The 24916-nt window shown below is 39.1% G+C and overlaps 3 protein-coding genes across 6 annotated transcripts in view; 1 reads left to right on the forward strand and 2 right to left on the reverse strand.

Annotated features, from left to right (window-relative positions):
• Positions 1-1762: 1762 nt before the first annotated feature.
• Positions 1763-9786, forward strand: thoc1 (THO complex 1). The gene is made up of 21 exons (XM_023403792.2): positions 1763-1838; positions 2063-2136; positions 2256-2316; positions 2426-2495; positions 3214-3332; positions 3428-3476; positions 3565-3660; positions 3817-3899; positions 3992-4065; positions 4198-4306; positions 4443-4577; positions 4979-5079; positions 5188-5254; positions 5563-5613; positions 5751-5821; positions 6013-6108; positions 8396-8461; positions 8555-8638; positions 8769-8916; positions 9030-9114; positions 9353-9786. The coding sequence occupies exons 1-21, from the start codon at positions 1791-1793 to the stop codon at positions 9628-9630; spliced, it is 1965 nt and encodes a 654-aa protein (XP_023259560.1). The 5' UTR covers positions 1763-1790; the 3' UTR covers positions 9631-9786.
• Positions 9787-10052: 266 nt separating this feature from the next.
• usp14 (ubiquitin specific peptidase 14 (tRNA-guanine transglycosylase)) lies at positions 10053-16954 on the reverse strand. 2 transcript variants are annotated; one of them, XM_087173351.1, is made up of 16 exons: positions 16749-16954; positions 15658-15803; positions 14965-14997; positions 14747-14851; positions 13709-13812; positions 13470-13528; positions 13252-13382; positions 13059-13139; positions 12854-12936; positions 12624-12738; positions 12298-12363; positions 12073-12165; positions 11852-11980; positions 11692-11743; positions 11070-11177; positions 10053-10907 (listed from the first exon to the last, which is right to left on the reverse strand). In XM_087173351.1, the coding sequence occupies exons 1-16, from the start codon at positions 16762-16764 to the stop codon at positions 10762-10764; spliced, it is 1467 nt and encodes a 488-aa protein (XP_087029477.1). In that variant the 5' UTR covers positions 16765-16954; the 3' UTR covers positions 10053-10761. The 2 variants fall into 2 exon arrangements, with proteins under 2 accessions (XP_087029477.1, XP_023259561.1); XM_023403793.2 differs by having other exon boundaries at positions 11692-11752; positions 16749-16952.
• A 671-nt stretch (positions 16955-17625) lies between these two features.
• Positions 17626-24916, reverse strand: part of rock1 (Rho-associated, coiled-coil containing protein kinase 1) — a 30858-nt gene continuing 23567 nt past the window's right edge. The window contains exons 22-33 of one of the 3 annotated variants that reach the window (XM_087173350.1): positions 24769-24872; positions 24413-24578; positions 24189-24282; positions 24015-24103; positions 23736-23927; positions 23471-23636; positions 21686-21756; positions 21484-21572; positions 21261-21339; positions 20861-21122; positions 19947-20154; positions 17626-19674 (exon numbers count right to left, since the gene is read on the reverse strand). In XM_087173350.1, the coding sequence (XP_087029476.1) occupies positions 19626-19674; positions 19947-20154; positions 20861-21122; positions 21261-21339; positions 21484-21572; positions 21686-21756; positions 23471-23636; positions 23736-23927; positions 24015-24103; positions 24189-24282; positions 24413-24578; positions 24769-24872 (1569 nt within the window). In that variant the 3' untranslated portion in view covers positions 17626-19625. Of the gene's footprint in view, positions 19678-19946; positions 20155-20860; positions 21123-21260; positions 21340-21483; positions 21573-21685; positions 21757-23470; positions 23637-23735; positions 23928-24014; positions 24104-24188; positions 24283-24412; positions 24579-24768; positions 24873-24916 lie in introns of all 3 variants that reach the window. The other 2 variants (XM_023403772.2, XM_023403773.2) reach the window with 2 other exon arrangements.

The raw sequence follows: 24916 nt of genomic DNA on the forward strand, positions 1-24916 counted from the left end.
CACTTGTCAGAGGGTGAATGGTCCCACTACTACAAACTACTTCAGAGGTCCTGACCCGTGAACTTGCTGGTAAACACAGATCAAAACAGGCCAAAGTCTTCACATTGGCTTCTGTTAAACTCACAGGCACAGTCCTTGATTCAAATGTAAACCAGAGGGTTGCTCCGCCACCAAAATCCAAACAAGGGTTTGGAACCTGCTATCACTCTCAAATGATAAACAGGTTGCTTTTGATGCTTAGACTAAAACTTGGCAACAACAAAATGAATATTATTAATATCTTATGATGTTTTTAAAGGTTTTTTACATAAGTAAGTTTTGTAAATACAGCATAAAAACAGGCTTATATTTTCAATTTACCCTACAAAATAATGGTTGAATCAATCAAGTATGTGCATAGACCTTGAGTTTATGTAATCAAAATTTACAAATTCGACCTTTAATGACTGACATCACAGTGTAATGCCCCATTGGTTTTTATGTGCTGTGTGACATTGTTGAACAGTAGATCCCATCAAAGAATTAATGCCCTGCAGCTCAGTAGTTGTACTTTAAATTGTAGCTACGCCCACTACACATGGAAATGCACACTGACAAACACAAAGGCAAAAACTTAAATATGACTGCTGTGACCACTGTGAAGACTTCTCATAAAGACTAAATTAACTAAACCTTTTCATTTTTGAACTTTTTCAAGTTTTGAAAACAAATCTATAACATGGAGACAATAAGAGAAACAGAGATGTAATGTCAAGTGGGTTTTCAGTAGGTGCATGTTCATATAAAGTAAAATGCTGCAGGGATTATCATCAGGAAAGGGTGGATTTCAGGTTTTATCCTGCCATGGGCACAGACCTCACACACACACACACACACACACACACACACACACACACACACACACACACACACACACACACACACCTCTTAGTATTTCATGAGAGCAAACAGAACAGTGTACGAGTGTGCAATACTGCCACCCTGTGGATTTGGGCCTGCATGCTTATATTCACTATGTTGCTCACACTGCAGTTATGTCAATGAATAACAGTGACACCACCATCTTGATTTTTTCCATTTAAATTAATGAATGAATCTTAATTTTTCCAAAATATATTCTCCCCCATCTCACTCAGGTCTTTCAAGGAGAGCCAAGTGAAGTGGTTCAGTTGTAACCCTCAATATCACAAAATACAGACATGTTTGAGTGATATTACCCAGCCTCCTCAAGCTTTTCCCTGCACATCCAAGATATCACAGTTTCAAACACTTTTGATTTCTAAGAAAGCATGTTTTTGAAGGATGCTAATTAATATTTTATTCCAGTGTATCTGGAGTTTTGTAGTTTTGCCAGGTTACATTCTAACTGGTGCTAGAACTGTTTGACAGTTAGTTAGATAATCTAAATCATCAAAGCAAAGAAGCTGGGCTTCTGTATTTCTGCTCATATAAAATCAGTGGTAGGTGGCACCTGCATTAGGTCCGATCTAGTAGCTGAACAACTCAATGCATTTGTCAAAGCAGATTAAACGTTTGTAGCTACGACTGAGTTGTAGCAATAAAAACAATAAATTAAAAAAGACACATACAAATATAAAATAAACCTTTAGCTGTTTATGTATAGCGATAACGTGTTCATGTTTGTATATCCTTGTTCCTTTTTCTTTCTGTCTTTATATTTTTTATACACAGTTTAAACTCTGTGTCGGAGAGCTCCTGAATGCACCCATCCCAATGGCGGAAGAAACCGGAAAGACTTCAGTGTCAGTTCCGGTTTCAAATGTGCAAAGATGTCGCCGTCCTCATTTAATTTTGTCGAGGCTAAAGACAAATTTACGGTGAGAACTCACTGAATTGTCTTTCCTTATTAAAACACGTGTTATTACATATCGCCTGTCGTGATTTAAATCATAGCTAGTTGGCACGCTTGTTCCTGTAATTCAAAGCTTATTCTCGTACTGTATCATATCAGGTAGCAGATGCTAGCTAAGCTAACATAAACGTCTCTAACGATGTATTTTCCCTCTTAAATGTTTTCTCCTTCTCTCCCACACACCTACAGGCTTCTGCCAGATTTGCCCTAACAAGTAAAACCAGCAAACCTTTGATAAACGCTTTCAATCAGATCCCCGGCAAGTAAGTAATTTTTTTTTTAGCCTCTGTAGGCACTGGTAAATAATAAGTAATCTCCTTAATTATTTTAGTAATCATGTCATGCATGTGTAGCAATCACTTGTTTTTCTCCTATGTTACAGTGAAACGGAAAAGAAAACCACACTTGACCAGGCTCTGAGGAGTGTTCTTGGCGATCAGATTGTAAGTGAATTAAAGTCTGTTTACTCCAAGTTCGTTCAGTAAACCTCATTAATTTAATCGGAGTCATGATGTAGCACGAAAGCATGAAATTATTATTTTTTGTCTGCAGATTGAGCATAAGGCAAGCTGTGATGACTACCTGTCTCTGATCTACCTGAGTATTGACGCCGTTACAGAGGGTATGCTACTCATCCAGTTGACTTAAAAATGGCAGATGGTGTTACATTACACACAGGATCCCTACATATAAATAAAGACTTGAATCAGCTGACATTCATGTCCCAATGAAAGATAAATATTTGCTGCATACCACATACTCTGCATGCTCCTAAATAAAATAAAAGAAAGTATGATGTGTTCATTAAAAAATGAAATCGAGACACTAAAAGCTGCCTATACAAAACCTCTACTCACAAATGCCATCATTAAGAGATTCCTTTAAAAACTGATGTATTTTGGGTTACAGCAGGTCAGTGAATCCTCACAGAAATCACACTACAAAACCAAATTAAGAACACAGCATAATTCGTGTTTGTAAGGCCTTACTTATTAGTGACTTTTTAATAACTTATAAAAGTGCTCATATTTACCTAGCTACATACGTCTTCATTGTAGCACTGTGCATGTTCTAATGTGTGGCTGGAGGTTGAGATAATGTTGTTGTCATGATGAGACACAGTCTTCTGACGACAAACAAACTGATTGGTTTTTTCACTCAACCTCCAGGTTTGGAAACACTGTTTATTATTGAGTGTTTGTAAAGCATTTATTTCTAAGCCTGAACTGCTATAGTGTTTAAGTGTCTTAAGTCTTAGGAGCGAAGTCTCTTACTGCACCCAAAGCTTAAGATTTGTGGTAACCAAGCTTTTGCCACCCTGTTCCCCTCTTTCCATGCAGGTATCTGCTCTGCTACCACACCTTTCCTTCTGTTGGGAGATGTACTGGACTGCCTTCCTCTTGACCAGTGTGACAAAATATTCTCTTTTGTCGAGGAGAATGTCTCCACATGGAAGTCGGTAAATAAGCTAAAACCTCTCCGTAAAGGTTGTTGAAATTATTTGTACAACATAATTTAGATCACGTGATCACTATGTTCTCTTCCTTTCCCTAGAACTCCTTTTACACTGCTGGGAAGAACTACTTGTTGAGGATGTGTAATGGTAAAGATTATATCTCACACTTGTTGATCAACTAGACTTAATGTTTAAAAGACATAACTGTTTGTAACACACCTCTCTACCTGTGTAGACCTTTTGAGGAGGCTGTCCAAATCTCAGAATACAGTGTTCTGTGGGCGAATCCAGCTTTTCCTGGCACGCCTGTTCCCTTTGTCTGAGAAATCAGGTAAGAACAGCAACATCTGTATGTTGTCTTGAAATAAACAAGACTGCAACAACCCTCTCAGAGATGCAGTTTACAAAAATAGTCCATTATGTCTGGCACCCATGCTAATGCTTCTCTTATTATGTGCATGTTCTGTTCTGTTTGTGGTTTTTCCAGGTCTCAATCTACAGAGCCAGTTTAATCTGGACAATATAACAGTGTTCAATAAAAATGAACAAGAAAGTACTCTCGGCCAGAAGGTAAAATGACAGCACCTGGTAATGATTGTGAGTATTTTGAATTTAATTTAAAAAATGAAGTTGAATTATATTTTATGGTTCCATGTTTATAGCACACAGAAGAAAAGGAAGAAGGTATGGAGGTGGAAGAAGGAGAAATGGGGGAGGATGATACTCCTGCACCATGGTAAGTTCAAGTCTTTCTCTAGAATACACCATAAAGTTTGTCCATGTGTTTTTTTTATTTATTCATTTAAATGACACTTTGGCTTGCACCTGTTTTTAAGCTTATTCAAATTGAATCAAATTTTATTTCCAGCTCCATTCCGATTGACTACAACTTGTACAGGAAGTTCTGGACACTGCAGGACTACTTCAGAAACCCTGTGCAGTGCTACGATAAATTCTCTTGGATGACATTCCTTAAGGTAGAACGCTTGACCACAAGCGCAGAGAGAATTTTTCTCTTTTGCTGCTCATTTGTCAGATCATAATGAACACCAAAGCAGATGTTAGAAAAATAACGACTCACTGCTAATTTGAACCCCTGTTTGTCCTGCTCAGTTCTCAGATGAGACGCTGGCAGTATTCAAGAGCTACAAGCTGGATGACATGCAGGCCTCTAAGAGGAAACTGGAGGAGCTTAGAGCATCTGACGGAGAACATGTCTACTTTGCTAAGTTCCTCACAAGTGAGAAGGTGAGAGAAAGATTTTTATCCTTGGAATTATTTGCAGTTTGTGTTATTGTTTTATTCAGCTTTGAGATTGTTTAAGGGCTGGATGACGTCTGAATCCACTTCTTTCAACACAGCCTACTGCTTAATGTTTTATTTGTAGAAACTAATAGTAGTTTTGTGAATCTCCAACAACAATATCAGTAACACAAACTTCATTAAATGAAAACAGGTTTGCAAAAAAAAAAACAAAACATAAATTTTCCTGCCATGGATAAGACTATTTCCATGTTTTACTTTTATTAAACTATTGCGCGGGTATTACATTTGTACACTTGTATTTACATGTAAAGAAGGTTAGTCTTGCACAAACATGGGTTGGTTTGACATTCCTGCATCTTTTTTTTTTTTTTTTGTCTCCTCAGCTGATGGATTTGCAGCTCAGTGACAGCAATTTCAGGCGACACATTCTACTTCAGTACCTCATTCTCTTCCAGTACTTGAAGGGTCAGGTCAAGTTCAAAAGGTGAAGCATTCCTCTGACCTTGTAGAACATTTTCATTTATGTGAAAAAAAAAAAACCATCCATCCGTTGTTGGGGCTTCATATTTTGTATGTCTTTGTGCTTGTACAGCTCCAGCTCTGCTCTGAATGATGACCAGACTACATGGATAGAGGAGACAACTAAACTGGTTTATCAGGTTAGTCTTAAATCTTATTGACATAGATCATTGACACTAATTGCTACTGTAATCCATAAATAAGCCTCACTGTCTTCTCATTACCATACTTGTTTTTATGTTAAGATTTATCTGGATTATAGACTTACAGTAGGTAGTAAGTAGAATCACCACACTGAAATCAGGAAATCATTTTTCCACTTACCCACCAGCAATATGTATCCATGCTGATAACATTGGTTGGATTTGGTGAGGTTCTGAGATATCTGCCATTAAGACAGAGAGAGAGAAAAGCAAACCTGTTTTAATCTGTGTCTGTTCTGTTGCAGCTGCTGAGAGAAATCCCTCCTGATGGAGACAAGTTTGCCACCATGGTTGAGGTAAGCCATGTTCTGATGGCAAGTGTGATGATTAGATATTAAATTAGCTTTTCTGTACACACTCACAATCTGTAAAGTTTGTTGTTAGAGTTCTCCATACACCAGTTACACTAGAAATGTGTTGTTGTTTTTGACAGCATATCCTCAACACAGAGGAGAACTGGAATGTCTGGAAAAATGAGGGATGCCCAAGCTTTGTGAAAGAAAGGTACAGCAACTTAGAGCTCAAACTAAGTTATGGCAGATAATTATTTTATAATTTGAATATATATATATATATATATATTCCTTATATTGTTTTCTTATTGTTTTATTTATTGATTAGTCTGAATGTGCTGTGTGAGCTTTGGGCTCTCATGTCAAAATGACAGTTGGTTCCACTTGTTTACTATTTAACAGGACGGTAGATGACAAACCCAAAAGACCGACCAGGAAAAGACAAGCACCAGAAGACTTCCTGGGAAAAGGGCCGGACCGCAAGATCTTCATGGGAAAGTATGTGATCTAATACAGCAAAGCTGAGTAGTGCAAAGGGGAGAGAGGTGTTTTTATGCCTCTGTGCCAGCAACAGCTGTGGCCGGAGCCATTATGTTTTTGGGTTGTCTGTCCATCTGTCAGTCTGTACGTACGTCCCACTCTCGGGGGAGGGGGAGGTGATGGTGCAGAATCTGTGTAGGTGGCGGAGCAGCACCTCAGTTGTTTCTCAGCTTATCCCAAAATACTATCCCAAAAAATAGCTTGTCCCTGTAAATGAGTTTGAAAACTTTTCTTTACTCAGTTACCTGAATGTTAACTTGAAAATGTAGCAAAACTAGTCCTGTTTACTCCCAGCACAGAGTCTGCAGTTTACACAGGCGCAATGCATAGCAGTCATCATCACATGGAGACCAAACAAAGAAGTAGTTGTCCAGTGAAATATCAGCATTCCAGACTTAATTCACAAATTATACTTAGTGTGGTTGATCCTAATTATTGTTTCGTTATATGGAAGAAGGGAGACAAAGCATCATACTGGTTGTTTCCCAGTGAGCTCAGATAAACTTTACAAATACCACAAAGCAACTGGAACTTGAACTGAAATATTTCAACAATGATCAGATGCATTGCCATGAAATTTTGACATTCATGTTGCTCTTTAGATTAAACTTAAAGTTTGTCCATTATTTTGATTTATCATCCAATATCTGCAAAACTAATGAGAATCCAATCAGCCTCAGCTGCAATTTGTTTAGTGCTTATTATGAAATGTTAACACACACTGTCTATGTTTATCCATCTTTAAAACGAGCAGTATGATCTCACAGAGCTGCACGCACCTTCTATTATGTTTTTGTGTGAATGGGAACATTTCACTTCCTCCCACTCGCATTATCCTCTGCTATTTACACTACCATTATTAGAGTGACACACTGTGAGCAGAGCTGGACGTGGACCAGCACACAACTTAGCACATACAACACACACACACATGTACCACATCCTGTGTGCGGCAGATGAAGCAGGTGCTTCGACAGATAAGGACAAAGGTTTTGAAACGGAACAACAGGTTTCTCTCCTCCTCCTTCCGTCTCTCTGTCCATATAACCAGTGATTGTCTTTCTACACTTGTGAGGACCCTCATTTAGATGATGCTTTTCCTAACCATCACAACTAAATTTCTAGCCAAGACTTAACCTTTAAACAGTACTTTGAAGTTGTGATGACGTCCAAAATGCTCTTGCAGCGCAGAAAAATCGTCACTGTGGTTTAAAAATGAAATTAATGATCACAAAGATAACCATATAGATCCACAAACAGATTTAATTTAAAGAAGAGCAAATGACCCAGATTTTTGTTTTCTGCAGACACACTGAAAGTCTGAAAATCTAAAGATTCACATTAACCCTGCAGTTATGTTTTTGCAAAAAGCATTTAAAAAAATCACAAGTCATGTTGCATAATACTTGTCAGTGTGTTTCTGCGCTGCAATTTCCAGATGTCACCTGTCAGTCGAACAGCGTGAGGGGTGCTGCAGCTTCTTTTTCCTCACAGCTGCTCTTGTCTTTCTCTGTTCAGCCGTAGTGGCTAATGATGCTCATAATATCTAAAGCAGTTCCTCATCTGTTTACTTCATGTATGCATGTATTTTGGAAATGTGAAGCGAGCTGTGGAGTGGTAGTAGCAGAGAGCTGACACAGAAAGTGGGAGAGGGTTGGTTCCCCCAAATTAGAAAAATTGAACTAGTGATTGTTCATTTTATACAAGGTTGTTGTACGAATTGAAGCATTTAAGTCAATAAGGTTTATGTGAGTTATTTTATGTAGCTGCTGCTGCAACTAAAAAATACTTCATTTTCATTAATATTATGTAATATATAATATGTGACGAAAAAGATGAAAATTTTTGTTTAATGTGGATAAACATCACCTGTTACACTATGCAGAAAACAAGCAACGCAGTGCCATTAATTAAACTGAGCAGTCATGTCACCACATTTATATAAGCTGCCAATGTGTTTTCACTTTGCTGTAAAACATTAAATGTCTACAAAATAACTTAACTATATTAGAAATGTGTCCACTGAAGAACAGACTCTGTCCTTGTGAAACAAACCCTGTGAACATTGAAACCACTAAAAGCTGTGACTGAGCCCTAGCGCGATTGAATAATGGTGCAGGTTTATACAGCGGACACACTCACACAGTGATTAAAACAGTCCATCTATTGAACCCAATAGACAAAAATGTCCAGAGCTGTTAAATCTACTTCCATAAATTAAGCTCTTTCATGTTTTTTTTGTTAGTGATGAGCTGACTCGGCTGTGGAACCTGAACCAGGACAACATGGAAGCCTGCAAGTCAGACAGCAGGTGAGTGGTTCAGAAAACAAGGTAGCAGTTCCCATCTACAATCACATTCATTTTTTTGTATAAATCGTTCTTTCTTAACCTGGTGTTTTTCAGAGAGTTCATGCCATCATTGGATGAATTCTTTGCAGAAGCCATAGAACAGGCCGACCCTGCTAACATGGTGGAGGAAGAGTACAAGTAAGTTTGCCCTGTCGTGTGTCCTTTCAGAACTTTTCAAAGTCAGTTTGCAAGAACAAAATCCTGTAAAAGTCCAGGAACTTTAAGGGGCCTCTGTTATTCTTTTGTTTCTTCCTGTAAATCTCTTCAGGGTTGTACGGAACCCAAACTATGGCTGGCGCGCTCTGAGGCTGCTGTCCAGGAGAAGTCCACACTTCTTTCAACCAACTAACCAGAAGTTCAAGAGCCTGGCAGACTATCTAGATAGCATGGTCAGCAAACTGGCAAAAGAACTGCCGGTGAGGATTTTTTTTAAAGAAAAAAAACAGTATCATCACTCTAAAAAAAAAAATCAGCATTCTGCATAATGCCTAACTGTTGACAAACACTAATATCCTTTCCTTACATGCAGAAGGATATCCCTTCTGAAGAGATCAAGACAGGAGAAGAGGATGATGACGATAATGGAGACAATCTTCTCAAAGACAGCAATGACAGTGAGTTTGAATTGTCACTCGTTCAACATAACTGCTCAATCTCGGTCACATCTACCTTTACACTCATTTTCACACGCATCTACAGCTAAATATCAAAACAAGCTTCAACCCAGCTTGACCTCTGTACCTTTTAGGTCCTTGTTACGATAATTAAATCACCTCATCCACCAAGTATCCGCTCATTTCCATCCTTTGTAGATCGAGTCTATTTTTATCCTCCCTATTGTTTTTCTTTTAGGTCCGAGCATACAGAGCAAGCTGGTGACAAACCAGCAGATGGATGACATTGCAGCCAAACTGGGCGCTCAGTGGAAGATGCTGGCTTCTCATTTGGAAATGAAGGCGGCAGAGTTGCGAGAGATCGAAACAGATAGTGAAGATGTTGACATGCAGGCCAAACTGCTGCTTGTAGCCTGGCAGGACAGAGAGGGAACACAAGCCACTGTGGAGAGCCTGATCACAGCTCTTAATGCTGCAGGATTCTCTCAGATTGCAGATGGCCTCAATGAGGCTTAGAGTAGGCCATTTGTTACTTAAATCAGTACCTCCATTACCACATCCTTTTTAATACCAAAAACAATTGGTGACTAAAATTTTTGTATGTAGTTCAAGTTGAAAGCCCTGTTTTTTCACTGTAGAAAATCCAATAAATGTTTTTTTTCTAATAAAACATTTAGTAGACCCTTCATTATCACATTCTCACACAAAGAAGCCCACATTTTGGTATAACAGTTTATTTTCACCACCTATGAAAAGCAGTCAGTCAATAACTTATTACAGAGTGTTGATGGCTAGGTCGTACACACTGTGGCAGGGTGAGCAGGAAACCTGCATGGAGAAACAAAGTGAAGCATAGCATTTTAAAGGTATAGATGTCAAAGTCTGTAATCAGTGTCAGCAAGAACAATGTTCAAGGCTTGTTGAGTAAACCATCATGGTTGAATCTTAAGTCTTTATTTAACTGCACACAGTTCACCACAAGGACAACCTGTTCTGAACCAGTTCCCCACACACTTCCCCCAAAAGAGCATTAGTGAGGTTTTGGCAGAAATAAGCTCATCTGTCACTACATCTGAGAACAATTCCAGGAGATGATGCAAGCCAAGCACTTAAGAAAAGACCTTAGATTGAACCCAAATTTCCCAGAGGGTCAACAGGTGAACAAGAGCAAATCTTTACAGTGTTAAGTGAAAACCTCCATAATACATCTGAGAAGATACAAGCCAGAATGTCAAGAACAGCTTGGCTAGGCATTTTTGTACAAGTTGATTAAATGACTAAAGAGAATATTTTGCTTTTATGATATGAGCACCTTATCAAAGGCTTTAAAAAATATACAATGTGTATAAAACATTTAATGAAACTGCAGAGCTAGACTTAAAAACCTCTTTCAAGGATCCAGTCCAGAGATCGCGTCTTGTCAATCTCCATTTTCAAAGCCCACTACGGTTGAATATTTAACACCATTTGACAGAAATTGTTTTACAAGCATCCGTGTTGGTTACAAAAAACAAACCAAAAAAAAATTAAGGTAATCAGATCTTTAAAGACACCAGTTTTATTGCACATCTATGCAGACAGTGCTTGGAAATGGCAATTTGTATGTGTGTAGGATGTTGTCTTTGTCTTCTAGGAAACCTTCCACAGCTACTGTTCCTCTTCAAGTATTTCCAGCCGCCGGGGGCCGTACAGTAGAACGTATGCTATATGCCAGTCTCCACCACCAGACAGTCGCAGGATATCCTCTGGAGACACCACACTCACCTTGTCATCATCAAACTTGACCCACTCATCTATCAGAGGCAGAGACCAAAGAGAAAAGGGGGAAACAGTGAGTTCCTGAACATCTGTGTATGCTTAGGATTAGGTTCCTGTGTACTTTTATGAGTTGTGACTAATACAAGACTTAACACAAACATGCTATATATGCCACAGTGTGAAACATTTGTGGTTACCTTCTTTTCTTTTGACCCATCCCACATAGTGACCTGATGAGCTAGAGCGTCCTTGGTGTGTCAACACAGCCTGCAGGTCGTAGTAACCGCTGTTGTTGGATCCAAGGTCTGCAGAGAAAAATAGGAAGCGTGTTACCATTCCTTAAACTTTGGATCAGAACTGACTGAAATGGACAGAAACTCCAACCTCAAATGCTACTACACTACCAGACAGTCAAGTATAGTACAGGGACTTAAATAATAGATAGATTTTTTTTTTTATTAATCACTTTTGTAAAGTGCAGGCCCAACGAGCAAAGTTTGCATTTTGTAAACAGATTTATAATTAAATATTGGTGGAAAATTAAAAAACCTGAATACAAGACTGGAGAACCAACAGTAAAAGCTGATGGTGATTCAGACAGCTGAACCCGCTTACAAATTTGTGTATTTTTTATCATGTCCATATTTATTTAAGGATTTCTGCTATTCTATGCTTGGATGAATGAATCTTTCTCACTGTATGTGGTAAAAATGTTCATAACTTCTAGAAACAATTATTGTCAAACATTTTTTAAGTGTCTTGGGTGGAATCTGCTTTTAAAATGTGTACAGAAGGTGTCAGTGTCATGTCTGAACATACCATCAGGGAATGAGACAGGCTCATATTTCACTTCTTTTGCTGCATCTGGCTTCTTCAACAACTGATGCAAAAAAAAACAAAACAATTGTTAGACACTGCAGAACTGTCAGTTACACTGTATGTTTAAGTGGGAGCGTTTATGCTACTAGATCGGCCTTACCTTTTGTTGCTGTTTCTCTAGCTTCTTGTCCTCGACTTCCTTAAACTTTGACCTGATTGGCAGCATTTTCTCCTGGACCTCTGTGGTGCACAGCTCATAGACATCCAGCATGAGTGGGAACTTGACATCCTTCACAAAGAGACAATACAGTATTGTTTCAGAGTTAAACTGCTTCTAACAGTGACCCCTGTTACATGAGATTTTAGTGACTCAAGACAAACCTTAAGGACTTTTGCATTGACAGACTCCTTCTCTTTGTAGTAAAACCGGACCATCTGAACAGTCAAGTAGGCAGGGAGACGGCTGAGTTTTGACTAGTGGGAGAGGACGTTAAACAAAAAAAAAAATAATTCAGAAGGTAAATAAATTTTAAACTCCAGTTTGCAAGTAGACAAGACCAAATCTTTCAAATGTCCAAGGGAAATTAAAGGCAAAGTAAAACTTACAGATTTTATATACAGGGCATTTCTTTCCAAGGATGGAGACATTTTCGTGATTTCTTCCTGCAGTCTCTGCAGAGAAAACACAGGCAGAAACATTAGATCCTCATTATCCTGAAGACAAACTAGCTATACCTCAGTTTGTCACATGTATGTTGTGTTCATTTCTTTCACATTGGTTAAACATGCAACATCCAAGTATAGTTTTAACATCCAAGATACCCAAGGTGCATGACAGCTTCTGAAGTAGAAACTTCACTCATGAAGGAAACGCACATGTTCCTGTTTTTGCACACCCTGAAGAAAGTACTCAGTGTTTTTCTGATACATACCAGCCTTAGTCCTGTTGCAAGGTATTTGACCTCTTGGTTGATGAAACAACTGAGCTGGAGCTGGCTTTCCTTGCCCTTGATTGGCTCTTCCTCCTCAGACTCTGTGCATTTCATGCTGAACAAGAGAGTTAAGAAAAAGTCTGGTAGAATGATGCCACACTGCTTGGAGATCCAAACCATACTGGACCATCTAAAAATATGTCATCAACAAAGGCACACTGCAAGGATACGAAGTTTCAAATTCTACTCCAAAATACTGGTCGATGAAGTTCTTCTTCGCAGAGGCAGAAGCAGCTCCGCTCTCAGACTCCGTCTAAAGATTGAAAGAAACAAAACCTTAAATGTCATTTGTCCTTATGGTATCAGTTAATAAGAGAACGTTTCATCTCTTTTCATTATAAAAACAACACAAGTTTTAAAAAAAATAGGCTTTACCTCCATGGGAGTCTCTGGCTCTAGTGGCTCCAACTTTTGCTGAAGCACTCTCATCATCTGCAGCCAGCACTCGTTCGCATCCTAAAAAAATAAAAAAGGCAAATCATATGAACACAGGTACAGGACATATGGCATGGCTATATCAATTCAAGTGATATTAAGGAGTGGAGAACTGTGGTGAAGAGTTTCTCACCTGCTGGAGGTACTGTCCCTGGTCCCCCTTCTCAGCAAACTGTGGAAAGGCCATGTGAAGGAACTGCAGCAAAATAATGGGTGGGAGGCTGGACGATGTCTTGTCCATGGTCTCATATAAGTCACGAAGAGCTGAGGATGCAAATATATGTATAAATTAATTTTAGAGGAATATATACCTGTGATTTCACAAAGTTAAGGATTCACTATGCCTCATACCTGCTGTGATATACTGTGATGGTGCATTTGCCCCTGAAGATCGCAGAGCACCTGAATACCTGTAAAGGGAGACAGATGTTTACAGCAGCAGCAAAACTACATAAACAGCAACAAATAGGGAAAGGAAACAGACACTTAAGTGAAATACAAAGCTGATTTCAAACAATTCATTTTAGCATTCACAGAATCTCACTCTTCTGAATATATTGCTTAGACGCAAAAATAGCACAAAAACCCACCTTCTGAGGGCAGTTTTGAGCTCTGGCACAGAGCGCAAACACTGCACTGTGGCGTTCATGTAACAGGTGTTGCCCAGGTTTGTCAGCCCACAGGGCAGCTCCATCTGAAAATAACAGAGTGGGATCAGTTCCTCTACAGTTAACAAGGTAAAAACAGACACAAATAATTCCTTCCTTCCATTGTATTATTAATCAACTTTCATTGTGCATAGCCTTTAATTACTGAGAAATGATAATACAGGTAGACCAACATGTCACTGGGTTTATACAAAGAGCTGACCATATCCATCAGGTGTTCAATATTTGTAAGTCCTGTCATCCACTGCCAGTGTGATGAAGGTTCCTCCCATACCACAGCTACTTAAAAATAATTGGCAAAATCTACTAATAATATTTTTCCTTTCTACATTTTCTAATCAAATAAAGAGTCCTGTGATGTTTTTGAAAATGCATCCTTAATTAACAGGCTTGTTTCCAGTACCCTCTGAGTTTCTATTAGTGCTGAGTAGCTACAGTGAGTCATTCTGCCGTGAGGAACTGCTAACACATAAAATAATTACATTTGTGTGGGTTTCAATGAAGAGCCCTAGACACTGGCAACATCACAGGCAATCAAATCAGTGAGTCTTGCTCCCTTTAAAACATGACTCTGCAATGAGGAACTGCTAATTTCCTGAGATGAGACCGCAGACCAAACAGCAGCACAGCATCAGGTGACAATGCAGTTTGCGATTCATACTGCACTTTGTGTTTCTTACCTTCTGTAATCAATGGAAAAAAAATAATGACTAACTAAACACCTTGCTTATCATGACCACATTTCTCCCTGAACCACACATATGCACAAGTGATTACATGTCATTTTCAGCAACAGATGCCTTCAAAAGGGTATATACTGTATATTTAGTTTATTATGTTCTCTACTCAGTAAACACCACATTGACGAAAACACATTTGAAGAGTCCACGTCAGCACGGAACGCAACAATCACCATCCATATTTGTTTTAGGCGTACTGGTAATTTCAAGGCTTACTCACCGCTGAGGCCAGCTGCTCCTCAGTCATGTCCTCCACAAACATAGGCCGGACAGCAGGCTCCTCAGGCAGGGCATCTGCTGAGCCCATCATCAGCAGAGTCATTCCCTACAAAGAGAATAGAAATACACTAAAATGTACTAATTCATTTGTTAAAATGCTCTGCGAACTAACAACTGCTTGGTACAATAGATGCTTCCAGACTGCGCTTAAATACTCACATTTTTCAGTTTAATGTTTCCCCACTCATCATCCTAGAATGGAGACAAGACATAGATTAGCTCCTGGAAAATGGATTAAGGATTAGGCCACTTTATTTCTCTCAATGTCAACAAATCCAATGAAAAGGCCAAAACCAACAATGTGTTAATACATCTCTCAATACTATCCGAATACCCTACCCAATTTTTTTTCTAATGAGCACAAATATATAGATTCATTGCTTTAACAAAACTAAGTAAATGACCAAAACATCTGGGCACAATATTTTTTAATAAATGCTACTCAAACCTGAGTAAATAGTGCATTTGTTTGCCATGGATTAAAACACATTTGGTGCTCCAGTGAATAATTATGACAGCAGGATGGAATACAGTACGTGGGATCAACTCAAGTAAACAACTGTGCCCACGGTGTTATAAAGGAATATGTCAGTTCATGTTTTGGTGTGGCTTATTAATGTGTTTTAATAGTTTTTGTACAACAGAAATTTATAATGCTTTCACAAATTTTACTTTTTAGTAGGATCAGTTAATTAATAGGATAATTGTTAGTTTTTGACTTTTCATGGAATTTGTTGAAAGCTAGAAAATACAATGAATGCTGCCTTATTCTTTTATTAAAGAATAACCTGTAACACTGTATTTAACAAATCACTTCAGAACCAAAGTCTTGATTGTTGTTTACATCCGTACCTTCAGAGTGCCTCCCTTCACCATGACCTTCTGTCTGTCTGGCTGAACTCCTGTCAGGGCGAAGAGCTGAGCCTTGAAAACCATGGGTGGTTCCTCAGTGTTCAGCTCTACTGCATCAAACTTCTCTTTGCCCCATTTCACATTTACTGAAACCGAAACAGTGGAATTGCACATACCAATACGTTAGCCTCTCTCTCAGGGTAAATGCTGGAAAATAAAATAACTTTATCAAACTGCTGCCATGTATGACACAGCATCTAGTAAGGTGAAGTGAAGTCTTTCAAGGAATCGTGCAGCTACGAACTGTCCAACTCACTGTCGTGCTACAAGCACAACATGCAAGCTCACAAATAAGCAGCTGTTTGGATGCTAATTTAGTGCTATTAAGTGGCTGATTAACCATTTTAGAAACTTACAAAAGATGACTGTCATTTTATAATAGCAAACTCGTGTTCTTTAAGCATTGTTGATCTCCAACAAGGCGCAACTGCAATAGAAAGCTTACAAACTGTACACTCACGATTTGGCTAGCTTTGTTAGCAATGCTGCCTGTGCTAGTAAAGGCGTGATTCCGTTATTTTCATTCTGCTTCCGTTAATTTCATGCTCAAAATTAGACACGTAAATAGCTTAAAATAACAAGAAAACAAAGTGGCTACGCCATGCTTAGACACAATGACTTTAAATAACTACTTAACCCTCAATAACTACTTAACTGTTACATGACTAACCTAGCTAGCTGACAGTTAGCTAGTTGTTTTCTGGTTTGAGTCAGATGGCAGCTAGCATAGCCGGCTTCACCCCACACATCCTCTTAACACCGCTAACAAACAGCAACACGGTTACAGCAGTGCAACAATTTCGTATGTTCTCCTGCGTAAAATACTGTTTTTGAAATAACTTCACCAGTGGCCTAATAGGGCTGAAAGACTGTCTGCTATCGTTAGCATGCTAACCGCATATCACGCTAAAGCTAGCTAAGCTAACACGCTAATGTAATTTGCGCTACTGCACTAAAACACGTGTAAGTATTCGAGTTCTTATTGTCTTTGTCCGTGGCAATGAATGTGCTGTGTTAAAATGATATCATACCTGTAAACACCGGCATATTTGGCAACCTTTTACTTCCTCAACTCTTTATTTTTTCCTGTTTCAATCCACCGGGGCGCGAATGAAGAGTTGGCTAGTTCTCAGTCTGAACTTCATTCAAACAGAATGACGCTGCAACAACACGCTGAGAACTTATCGATGCGCTCTGACATCTGCCAGCCACCCTGCTGCATGCAACACACCCAGACTAAACACACCCAGATGGTCTTTGCCCAGATCATTTGGAGACGCATTGATTACAGTAGTTCTGAGAGTCAGGGTTGTTGTTACTGATGCATGGTCAGTCCACAACACTCCGCACAGGTGATCATTTTCTCACTACATAAAAAAAAAAAAAACCCACCTGATCCTGTGTATTCTGTATTTGGTGCACTGTGGATGGATTAAACTGCTTCTGCCCTATTCTTATATATATATATAACCCAAATTCCTGTGCAGTGTGTAAAATTTCCACACAGGAATACTACATAGACCAACATTAACAGTTTGGTAATTTGATTAAGCAAATACTCATTAAGAATATGCAATAAGTAAGCACAAAACAGAATTAATGAAAGGTCTGGAAAGTAGTTTATGGCAACTAGAGCCTCTTCAGACTCGGCCTCAAGATTAGAAAATAAAACCGAACCCATCTTAAGGCCCTTCAAGTCAGATATTGTTCTTCTGCACTACATATCCCTAATTCTCAATTACATTAATACAAACCAGTTGGCATAGTTAAATCTGGAGCTTTCAGAGCCCTGAGGACAGTTGCCCACTTTGCTTCAATAGTAATCTAGTTTTGGGATGGTTCCATGTATGGCCTGATTATAAAATATGAAACCAATGATTAGTATCGGCAGTGAAAACTAGTATACAATGAATGATAAAGATATGTTTATTGACATATCCATCAGTGCGGACTCCAATGCAATTAACCATGCAAATTATCCAAGACAAGAGTAGATCATAGTTCCAGTGCTTTTTTTCTTTTTTTAACTGAACAAAAAGTTACAAATGAAAAGATTGCGGAGGTATTCCATAATCCTTATGTCTCTCTTATTATATACACTGTAGGGGGGTCTGCATTAACGGGACATTACCTTGTTAGAGACACAACTTGTGAGTGTTAACAAGGACAATCATTGACACAGGTAGGCTCACTTAAAGTACACCATCCCAAAATTTGTCATACGATATGAACCGAGTCTGGGGACTTCGTTTTGACACGCTAACTCTATTGCAATGTGTCCATAAAGAGGTAATCTAATATATATATTTTATATACTCAAACCAGAGAGAGTAAGTTCCGATAAAACCACAAATGTGTGGCGATTTCTTAAAAAATAAATGATGGAAGAGTTAAGATTTGTCTTGTTTTGGAGAAAAAAAAAAAAACAAACAAACAGATATGGCAGTAAAATCAATATCCAAACGTTAAGGCACTAGGTGGGCCAAATGCTACACCTGTTTAGTCTTCTACAAATAATTTACAATTCAAACAGTGCAGTTTTACATTTTGTTAACTTAATGTTTTCCTTTTGAACCATTTATCTATGAATCAATGTAAGGCAATACATTACAAAAAAATAAACAATACAAGAAACAATATTACAATGTACCAAATAAACAGAAAAAAAAAAATCAATTAAGTTTTAGGACTCCTATATGCCATTACAATGGAATATTCCTTATGGCTTGGAGCAATAAAAATAATTATAATAATAAAAATAATGCATAGACTTGTGATGATCTTGCATGCTCCTCACTCAATACTCAAAACATCTAATACTTGTGTCCCAATACTCTGTCCAAAACCTGATAAGTGACTTGCAGAGTGATAAGAATAAAGGCAAAAAGGCCAGAACATTAGATGAAGGCATCAGTCTTTTTTTTGTAGCTGGAAACAGAATTATGTTTGCATCTAGCTTGAGTATCTGTCAAGGTGGGGAAAGAAATTACAAAACAGATATTCATTTTCCACCCCTGAGACACAACCACTCACTGCAGATCTGAAATCCCTGTATGACAGTACCTTAAACTGAACACATACTTGCAGGAGTCCCAGCAAAACCCCCTTTTACCTTGCCGTTTCCATCAGAACTGTCATATAATATGAAACACAGAATGGCTCCATGACATGAGTCCCTCTATAGCGCTGCACTGTCCATGTTTAGTTCAAGACAAGTGTGCCATCTTCTGGTAGACATGGAGAGCTGCAAGTTTGTTGAGTTGGATGATGGTTTTTTTCTCTTGAAGAAAGGCAGCGGAGGGGGGAGGGGGAGTTCAGGCCTCTTAATGTCCATGATGCCTTGTGTCTGACATGTGTCCAGCGCTGGTTATTTATTGATATATTTTTTTTTTTTTTTTTTTTTTTAAATTGAATTTTCTATGTAATACAGGTTTCTCCGTGTTTGAAGATGAGGAACGGTTCAGATGGTTAGCTGAAAGAAAGAATAGAGACAAATGTCCAGTAAAAGAAAGATAGTATCTTTACCATGGTTAGTAAACCCAATTTAAGTCAACGCACAACAGAAAAGCTTGCTTACAGACACTGCAACACCATTAAGACCTTTGCATCATGTTTGACGCGTATTGTAAAATCCTTAATGTGGACCATTCTAACAAGAGTTGTATAGTAAGTTAGTTACTGAGCCCAACAACACATTAGTGCCAATTAGAAAAACGAGAATCCCAAGTGTCAACTGGAAAGAGCCCAGGAGTCAAACAACCAACCAACCAACCAACCAGGAAGTGTCTCGTGTTAGAAGCACCCAGTAACACAATTAATAAATAGACAAGTTTAAAGCTGTAGACAAAAGTCTAAAAAAAAAAACAAAAAAACAAAAAAACACATTAACACTTCTGAAGAAGTTCCTGTCAACAAGTGCTGGATGTTGTGTCTGCTGCTTGGAGGCTGGACTGCGCTCTGCTACAACACAGGAGACAAACAGCAGGTCATGTGACTGACTTGACCACATCTTAGCCCACCAGATGGGATAAAATAAGACTTTTGACTGGAGCACACACCCTCACTTACTGCCTAAAATAATATTACAGTGCCTTATTGTAGGCCATGCAGTTCGCCATAGCTATTTGAATATTAGTGACTGAAAAAAAGAAAACGTATTTATACGCAACCAGAGTAAAACACATGAACAGCTCAAAAGCACAGAAATTAGTCCCAAAATGTATAGTTACCTCAGCTTTCCTGTATTGCTTTTAGGGTTCCTGCGGAAGGACTGGTTTGGCCCAGAGCGAGTGGACATAGAACGAGGAGAGGCTCTTGAAAATGTAGATGGTGGGGTCTTGGGAATTTTCTTTCCAAGGTGACCAATCCATTTCTTCTGTTCATCTTGGGTCAGGGCCAGCAGGAGCATGTCCCGGGCAGAGGTTACATCGTAATTTACTGTAGGGGATGGCATAAAATGATGCTGATCAAGATGATAATCTGACAAACATGACATCTCAAGATTTTAAAGATGCAACTGAGGATTCTTTTCATTATCAATTAATCAGCCTGTTATTTTCTTGATTAATCGATTGTTTGTTTGATCTATTAATTGTCAGAAATTGTGAAAAATCGCCATCACAATTTTACCAAGCCCAAATGATATATTTCAATTGCTTTCTTAGTGGAACCACGAGTTTGAAACCCAAAAAGATTCATTTTACTATCATAGAAGACAAAAAAAAAAAATCAGCAAACACTTAATGAAATGACTGAGGTCTTATCAAGATTATTGCAGATTAATTTTCTGTTGATACACTTATCGAACATTCATTAAACTTCTACTTCATGGTTAAATTTTGCTGAAAACATCCTCCTCAAAACCAAATTAAAAGAATTTTAGGCACCATTAAGGACATTAAGTCGCAGCTGAATACATCTTACGACATAAAATAAGATTTTTCATCTCCAATGTTTATGTAATATTAAGTTATAAAAGCGGCAAATAACCTGTGTAACTCAAACTCCTCAAGAGTCATTCTGAATCCCACCAACATTTTAACAGTCATGTCAAGATTAGGGCTAAAATATCAACTGTAGGTGTAATATATGCTATAAATCATCACAGCTTAGACTAACAAGAACAAGACTGTGGTCAGGTTACCTTTGCAAGGAGCAATAACATCCTCCTTTTTGTCGAGGTGGTCCTTGTGGCACTTGACGTGGCAGCGGCGACACTCCAGAGCTGGAGGCGGCTTGAAGACGTGCCACAGAGGCTTGGCGCAGGCCTCACAGTTTGAAGGGAAGTGATATAACGTGGGGATGAACTCGTGGCCTTTGTGTGGGAGACAGTTGGTCTTGTCGCCCTGAGGGACCGTCTCCATGTCCGCCTCCTTCCTGCACTCCCCCTCGTTGGCATACAGAATCTGAATACAGACGGAGAAAAGGAGCGTCTCGTCAGAAAAATAACTTGACATCAGAAGTAAATGCAGAAGAGGAGACAGGGTTGGAGGGCAAATTTTAAAAATCTAGAGACAACCCCAGGACAGGAAAGAGCCTCCTACCTGGAATATCCTTGGAATCTCTTCTGTCTCAGCCCGGTACACGTCTCCTTGAGTGACTGGTCTCACATGAAATAGTTTGCTGCACAAGAAGATACAGAATTAACAATTAAATATCATTAAATCTGTCAGCACTAATGATCTGTAACATCACCTCTGTAGATTACGCTTTTCTTGAAAATTATGACAGTCAAAAGGAGCAAAGGTCAGGACAAAAAATACTTACTCGATATCTAGTACCATTGAGGGGTTGGACTGTTCCTTATCCTGCTCGTCATTGTAGAACAGAATCTTTTTACTGCTCACCACCACATACTGCAAATATTAAATAGACAATGAAAGGAAGGCAGATATTGTCCGAGGGGCAGCATAACAAAGTTTAACAAAATTCTGGTGAACAGAGGAAATTCCAAAGAAACACAACACACCTGCTTCTTCCAGCCGTATCGCTTGATATTAGCACGATTAGGAATGGACAGCCAGCCCTCCAATCTGGATTCTGAAAAGTAGCCCAGTCAAAAAACACATCAATGGAGTGTATGTGTGTAACCATGAAGTGATTAAATCCAAACTCAACTGGGGGGGAAAAAAAAAAAAAAAGTCAAATCACAAAGGTCATAATTGTTTCATAACACTAGATGAACCCCTCAAGGAGTTCTGCCAGCATTAAGGTAACTGCACTGGAGTAGGTGACAAGGGATGAGTTTAGAGATCCCATGCTGCTGCTGTTACACATTCGCCATGCAGGAGGAAAATATTTCATAGTTAAGTCCGTCCTACAGCTTGTTAACAGAGCATGGGCGTTTGATAATTTATTAATGTTAATAGCTCTATAATAACAGTTTTGCAGCAGGAATTAGTGTTTATTTTCATCCAATTAGCTTGATCACTCACTCCTTTAATAGAAACAAACATATGTAAACATTATTCTGTGGTCAAATTATGATTCTAAGTGCATGCAGCTGAAATAACACAAGCTAAACAGGACAGTGAACTAAGAGGGGCTTGTCTGCTAAATGTGCCATTGTGAGTGTCCAAAACGAGCAGTACTTCTAGGTGAACATGCCGACACAATAAAACAAAACAAAACAAAAAAAAACCAATAGTGTTAAGTGTTTGAAGCACACAGTGCTATGAATTAAAAAAAAGCCTTTTCAGTTTCAAGACACATTTTGAAAGGTGCTGAGAGTGATGCGGTAAACCTTACACAGGGTGTAGTCAGTAAACTCTGTTCTCATGTGGTCATTTTACCGTTAGGGCAGACCATGTGACATTAAGCAAAGTCACTGGCAGCATTGACATTTAACATCCTGTTAATGTTAGTCAATGAATTTTGTTGCTCAGACTGTTTCTGACTATCTATAAATGTCATTTTAGTTCCCACTCAATAAGGCGTCTTTCAAAAGTGTTGCATGAATTCCCCCAACAGAGATGGCTGTGTCACCTCTGGCAAAAGAACACTTAAGAAAATTAGGGGCAAAAGGACAAAACACACAGCAGCTGCAACGCAGGCCAGGCAAGAGGGGGCTCGTCCACTCAGTTACTCACAGAGGGAAAGGAATAGAAGTTACAAACATAAGAAGAGCAAGGAGAACCAACTGGACATGAGGGAAATAAAGAGAGAATGGTTTAACCACAGACACCAGCAATACATGAAAACAGACCTAGAACGAGGCACATTCGTATTCATGTTAGAAAAGATGAGTTTATCACTCATTTTGAACAACTGTTACTCAACATATGGTGGGAAGTACAGCAGCTGGACTTTAATAAAGCTATGATTGCCTTGGTTTTCTACCTAAAAGTACCATACCTAAAACCAAAGGCAACTGTTGAACAGTGTCTTACAACCTCTTACTATGTTCTAAATATGTAGAAAAAAAGGTTCAACTCCCTAAAGGCTTAAATTACACACTGCACACAAAGTAAGAGAACTGGGAAACGCACTGATTTCAACAAGGACAAAGGGTTTTACCTGAAGTAATAATTAAATGTCAAAAGCACCAAAAAGGTAGCATCTCTCAAAGAGGTAATAAAAGAAATCCTAACACACTACATTACAGCAATATACGAAGAGGAATATAAAAGTATGGCCATTTCCTAACTGTGAAGATACTACTAAAATTCATTTCCAAGACTTTTTAGCTGCGGAGGAATCCTGTGGTTGAGATTTGTGTTAGTGGAAGCAGCGGTGTCCGTGGTGGTGACCTTACCTGCGATGTTGCTGTCTGTCTCATCCGTCTGCAAACTGGTGACACTTGAGTTATCCATGCGCTGTTGCAGGTCGTTCAGTTTCTCTCGAAGCTGCTCGATGTCGCTCTCCTTGCTGTCCAGCTGCATCTGCAGCTCGTTGCGATATGTGCATTCTTCTGCCAGTTGCTTTTGCCGGGAAAGTGAAGAGATTTTGGTTAAAATCAGGGGGCGCGGGGGGGGGTCCTACATAATTATTCTAGCCTCCAGCACCCTGAGGCGACTTACCGCTTGCATCTCGCTCAACTCCTTCTGATACTTGATGGCCATGTGGTTAAACTTCTCCTTCTCCTGGTTAAGATCTAGCTGAAGCTTGCGGTTCTCCTTCTCCTTCTTCCGGAGATCGGCAGTGCTGCCCTTCTTCTTCTGGTCCAGCTTCATGTCCTTGCGGTTCATGATCTCTGCCAGCTTGTTCACCGCCTGACAGATCGAGGGAGATAGATCAGCCACCATTCCTCACATGCATTACCAGTGTTCACCGTCTGGACTGAAAAGGTCCATCTTTACCTGAGTCTTCAGTGTGCGCTCAGTGTTGAGGACCTTCTCATAGGTGGCCTTGATTGTATTTGCAATCTCCTCCTTCTGAGCTGCATACTCTGTCAAGGAAAAGACAGTCAAGCTCGTACAATAGCAGAGTTACAATATAGCAGGGAAACATAAAGGCCAACAAAGGTGTGGTACCTTCATCCTGAATATGAAGCTTCTCATTCAAATCAGACTTCTCTTTGCTGAGGTTCTCCACATCTTTGGTCAGAGTTTTATTGGATTCTTCAAGCTGCACAGAAATGTGAAATTTATTTATTTTCCTGATTAAAAAACTGATTAATATTGTATCTTGTATCTGCAAAACGTTGTCATGGTGGAGGGGCATAATAAGTTGGAGAGACACTTAAGGTTTTCCTCACTCGTGCAATGGTAGCCTCCTTTTCCCCGATCTCCTGCTTATGTCTAGTCACCGCCTTCTTGTTCTCCTGGCTGAGCTCAAAGTACTGTTCCTCCTGAAGCGCCCGAGCAAGCTGCTCTGACTCGGCCTTGGTCACCGTCAGATCAAGCTGGGCAGACAGGGAGTCCCTTTGTCCAGGACGAAACAAATTTTATACGTTAGTTAAATAAAATCCTCGTCGTCGGACATCAGACAACAACAAAAATTTAAACAAACAACAGAGCATTAAAACATTAGCTGGTCAATTATGAATATTTGGATGGTTAAATCTATTAGTCGCATGGCTGCAGTGTGCATGAAGAGAATTCAGTTTCTTACCTTTCACTGCACAACTCATGCACCTTTTTATTAGCCTCTTGTACCTGCCGGTTCCTTTCCTCAATCTCCTCTTTTAGCTCCTTGACCTGAGTTTTGTAAAGCGTCTGAGGGAGGACAGACAGGTTCATTTAGACCACAGCATTTACAC

The sequence above is a fragment of the Seriola lalandi genome, unplaced genomic scaffold (genome assembly GCF_002814215.2).
Source record: "Seriola lalandi dorsalis isolate HSWRI2012SDOR001 ecotype SW California unplaced genomic scaffold, Sedor1 jcf7180002054182, whole genome shotgun sequence".
Taxonomy (NCBI): domain Eukaryota; kingdom Metazoa; phylum Chordata; class Actinopteri; order Carangiformes; family Carangidae; genus Seriola; species Seriola lalandi.

Bases quoted from the DNA above. Each gene is read 5' to 3' on its own strand.
- thoc1 (XM_023403792.2), top strand. From the start codon at position 1,791: ATGTCGCCGTCCTCATTTAATTTTGTCGAGGCTAAAGACAAATTTACG. The intron at 5,822-6,012 runs GTACAGCAACTT...ACTATTTAACAG, and splicing joins CCAAGCTTTGTGAAAGAAAG to GACGGTAGATGACAAACCCA. The intron at 8,639-8,768 runs GTAAGTTTGCCC...AAATCTCTTCAG, and splicing joins ATGGTGGAGGAAGAGTACAA to GGTTGTACGGAACCCAAACT.
- usp14 (XM_023403793.2), bottom strand. The intron at 11,981-12,072 runs GTTTGTCTTGAG...CTCTTTGTGAAG, and splicing joins TCAATGCAAAAGTCCTTAAG to GATGTCAAGTTCCCACTCAT. The intron at 10,908-11,069 runs GTAACCACAAAT...TGCCTCTGATAG, and splicing joins ATGGGTCAAAAGAAAAGAAG to ATGAGTGGGTCAAGTTTGAT.